Below are 4,192 nucleotides of genomic sequence, written 5' to 3'. Positions count from 1 at the left end.
CAGGGGCTTGTCCCCTTCTGTCTGTCCCTATTTCTGACCTGCTCTTCTGTTTTCTCCCCTGCAGATATTATGCAGATATAGCTAAAATGCCAGCGATCAGTGACCAGGACATGAGCGCATACCTGGCGGAGCAGTCGCGGTTACACCTCAGCCAGTTCAACAGTATGAGCGCGCTGCACGAGATCTACTCCTACATCACCAAGTACAAGGACGAGGTAAGACATGGTGATGGGGAGTCAAGCCTGGGCTGCGAGCTGCATCCCTTTGCCCGCATTTCTGCAGCCCCCTGCTTTTGTGTATACAAAAGCATCCTGTGAAATGCAGGAGAGAACAATGTAGTCCATGTCTGTGCTTGGGCTGGTGGGGAAGGAAAGGTTTGGGAGGCATGGAGCTGGGCACTGGTGTAGGCAGTGCTTCATGCCCCGTGTTTTCTGTAGTGAGTAGTGTGGGAAACACCTTTCTATACATTTGGCACATGAGCTCTGCAGGGCTGCAGAGTTCGTGGCGTTATCTCAGTGTGACTCCCTTGCCCACCACCACCGACCTGGCACCGCGGCGGTACCAATACTGTGTGATTGTACAGGCAGCGTCTGCCTCTGCTCCCCAGGGATGCTAGAGGATGTGGTGGCCTCTTTAGGGCTTGCTTTGTGAACATCAGTAAGAATGGTTAAAACCCCCTCTGTTGTAATTTATACAAATTAATTTCATAAAGCACCACTCAGATCCACCCGCCGCATCTTTTTATTAAAGCAATAAAATATGTAACTACAGTAAAATGTGGATCTATACATATAACATGATAGTATAGGTTTTATTGTCCCAATAAAGGGGACTGACGATTGTGTTTGAGTGGTGGCTTATTTGGGTGACAGAGTGCCAGAACATCTCCTTGCTTGGAGAGAGCTGGGGAGAGACGGCCTTTCAACCTGCAGGGGGAGGAAACAGGGTCCCCATCTTACCCTCCTGAGAGCCATCTCCCAGCGCCTCTTTGAGGTGGGAATTCAGGGAGTCCATGGGCAGGTCATAGCAGACCTGGCCTCTGGGTCTAAGGTCTGCATTGGGACCATGGTGGCCAAAATCCTTGTGGAGCTAGGTGCTTTGCAGGACTGAGGAGGAGGAGGAGGGCCTGGCTTGCCTGCAGGACTGGGAGGAAACCATGGTGCTTGCGAAGGTGCCACACGGTGGTCACCGTGCAGCTGGTGGCCAGGTACTGATGACCATGCTGGTGGGACCTCTGTGCCACTCCTCAAACGACTTGGGATGGCACATCCAGGAGGCCCCCATAGCTCTGTGTGATGAGTTGGCCATGAAGGGTTTTGGGGGTTTCACATTCTGTACAACAGCTCTGTGGCTACCACGAGAGTGGAAGAGCAGCCTTGGAGGATCTAGATCTGCTGTGGGCCAGCCATCATCCCTCAGTGATCATCAAGTGCTCACTTCCTCCAGCCTAAAAGTCCCTTAAGCCTTAAATAAATCCTCCAAGCCTTGGGTGAGAGCAGGGGGGCACTGTGTGGCATTGATGAGCTGTTCTTTAGGGGCACAGGTCCTCTTCTTGCCCACTAACAGCAGCCTGACATCTGTTGAGTGTCTTGCTGTCTCCCGCTCTCCGAGCCTCACAAGTGTGTTCACAGCTCTCAGGAACTTCTTTTATTATTTGTAATGGGATTAATAAATCGCAGCTGTTCCCTTTGTTTGTTTTCATTCATTAAGCACAATTATATGCAGCCCGATTGCACCCTCTTTGATGCAAAATGGGAGAGAATAATTTTTCCTGTTGTTCAGTGCAGTAATATGCTGTCATTGGCTGTGAATGAAAATCATAATTAATTTTCATTTGGGTACTTGCATCTTGGTAATCAGTGGTCTCTGTTCTTTAGGGGCACAGGTCCTCTTCTTGCCCACTAACAGCAGCCTGACATCTGTTGAGTGTCTTGCTGTCTCCCGCTCTCCGAGCCTCACAAGTGTGTTCACAGCTCTCAGGAACTTCTTTTATTATTTGTAATGGGATTAATAAATCGCAGCTGTTCCCTTTGTTTGTTTTCATTCATTAAGCACAATTATATGCAGCCCGATTGCACCCTCTTTGATGCAAAATGGGAGAGAATAATTTTTCCTGTTGTTCAGTGCAGTAATATGCTGTCATTGGCTGTGAATGAAAATCATAATTAATTTTCATTTGGGTACTTGCATCTTGGTAATCAGTGGTCCTAGCTCCTTACAGCAGGTGACAAACCTGGGTGTCTCTCTGTGCTTGGCACAGGTTTCTTTTGACTGCGTTGTTCCTGTAAGGCTGAGATGACAGAGGAGCAAATAAATGCAGGGGCAGGTTGTGAATCTTTCGACACCTCAGCATCCCAGGATACACAGCTGTCTTACTGGGAGAGGCGGAGGAGGTGGGTGGGGAGAGTAGGCTCCTCTTCCACTTCTGAGACCAATCTCATCTGGTTCCAGCTCAGCCACCTTTCAGGCATGTGGGGTTTTGATTTCTGCATGAGTGTTGTTATAGTTATTTTATACCACGTGTAGCGTGACGGCCGACAGCGGCTGTGGAGATGGATGGCAGGGGAGTGTCCCCAGCGGCAGGTTTTGTGGCAGAATCTATGAGCTCTCACGGGTCCAGCTGCAGCCCAGGGTCGCTGCTGCCAGGGGAGGTAAATCAGATGTGCCCGGCTCGCGCTGGTGAATCTTCCCCTCCGCAGGAGCTGATGCCGGCATTGAGATGCAGCGTTCCCCCTTCCTTTGGGAATAGATTCCCCATCGGGCTTCTCCTGCTGCCCCAGCAGGCAGAGGGACCAGCCTGGTCCTGTCCCAAAAAAGCCTGGCGGAGAGCCAGGGCCCGTCAGTGGCCGGAGGCTTCTGCATGGCAGCGTGGTGGATGCTGCACAGCACGCCCTGCGCGCCGCTCCGCAACCCGCTGGCACTGCAGCGGCTCTTAATCAAAGGGAGCTGATTCCCCATTAAGAAGTTACCTGTAGGGCTCCTGATGGACTTTGCCTGCCTCCTAGTAAGTCTATTAATTATACAACAGTTTGTTTCCAATTATGCAGCCAATGAAATGGTTAATCAAGTCCCCTTTGACGGATGCCTTGATATTTAATTGCAAAAAAATTTGCTCTCTCAACTAGCTCACCCGAGGAGATGAGATTTCTGTCAGGTTTGTTTTTTTAAATCAGCTTTTCTGCTCTGCTGGCATGATGTTAGTGAGATGAGACTCTGGCTGCTGGGAGGGCAACTGCCCCTTCATTACTGCCTTCTCCCCACTCTGAGCCTTGACCTCCACCCTCCCGCTGCCGCCAGTCCCTCCCCAGCCCTGAGGGCATGGCCGCATCCAGCCCAGGGCAGGGGACCGTCCTTCCACCCCGCGATGTGCCATCGCGGCCAGCAGCTTGTTTAGAGAAAGGGGATTTCTGTGGGTGTACCCCTTGCACAGGACTGAGGGCTGCCAGCGAGGCAGGCTTTGCTGGTGCATCGAGCTGGTGTCCCCCTCCGTCACCTCAGTGCCCCCCCATTGTCCACCTTGGGGAAAGATGAGCAGGGTTTTACCTCTGGCGGCAGCTGAAGCCTCGTGGATGTGGTCTTTTTTGTGCTCATGGAACCAGTTCAGGGCTTGGTTGTGGTCTCTGAAACGCAGCCCCTGCTTCCCTAGGATGGTAAAAGTTTGTTGGAGTCACAGACACGGCAGGAAGGTGTCGTTGTCTTGGTTCTGGGGTTCACCTTCCATTTGATGATGGATGTTCGTTTTCTTCATTTCCCCATGTGCAGGTTGGCTTCTCATTAGTATTAAGCAGGGTCCTGATGTTCCTGCAGCCCCTTGGGGGTCCTGGGAGACTCTGCCTGTGGGGTGGCAGCACTCAGGGCAGTGTCCTCCACCTTGCCCTCCTTTGGCCCTTTCCTGGCCCCATTAGGGACGGGAACGAATGCATGCCCCTTCCCATGGGGCCACATCCCCATGCCCTGATGTGGTCAATGAGCCAGTGCGGCCATGGGCAACAAGGAGCCACTTTGGGCAGGAGGGCATCTCCTCACCCTCTCTTCTCTCTCTTCCCCAGATTTTAGCTGCATTGGAGAAGGACGAGCAGGCCCGGAGGCAGCGGCTGAGGAGTAAGCTGGAGCAGGCGATCGACACAATGGCCTTAAGCAGCTGAGAAGGCGGCGGCGCGGTGCCAGCATCCCGGGCAGCGGAGGCGGCAGG

At 52.6% G+C, this 4,192-nt stretch overlaps 1 protein-coding gene across 1 annotated transcript in view; it reads left to right on the top strand.

Moving 5' to 3' along the window:
- The window catches only part of PLXNA1 (plexin A1), a 109,596-nt gene extending 105,451 nt beyond the window's left edge, over window positions 1-4,145 (top strand). Inside the window, exons 30-31 of the mRNA XM_009639304.1 lie at window positions 65-215; window positions 4,050-4,145. Coding sequence (XP_009637599.1) covers window positions 65-215; window positions 4,050-4,145 — 247 coding nt within the window. The remainder of the gene's footprint in view (window positions 1-64; window positions 216-4,049) is intronic.
- The last annotated feature ends 47 nt before the right edge of the window (window positions 4,146-4,192 follow it).

The sequence above is a fragment of the Egretta garzetta genome, unplaced genomic scaffold (assembly GCF_000687185.1).
Source record: "Egretta garzetta isolate BGI_Z169 unplaced genomic scaffold, ASM68718v1 scaffold215, whole genome shotgun sequence".
NCBI classification, from domain to species: domain Eukaryota; kingdom Metazoa; phylum Chordata; class Aves; order Pelecaniformes; family Ardeidae; genus Egretta; species Egretta garzetta.
The sequence above is the reverse complement of the archived record's forward strand: the minus strand, read 5'-3'. Positions and strand labels throughout refer to the sequence as shown.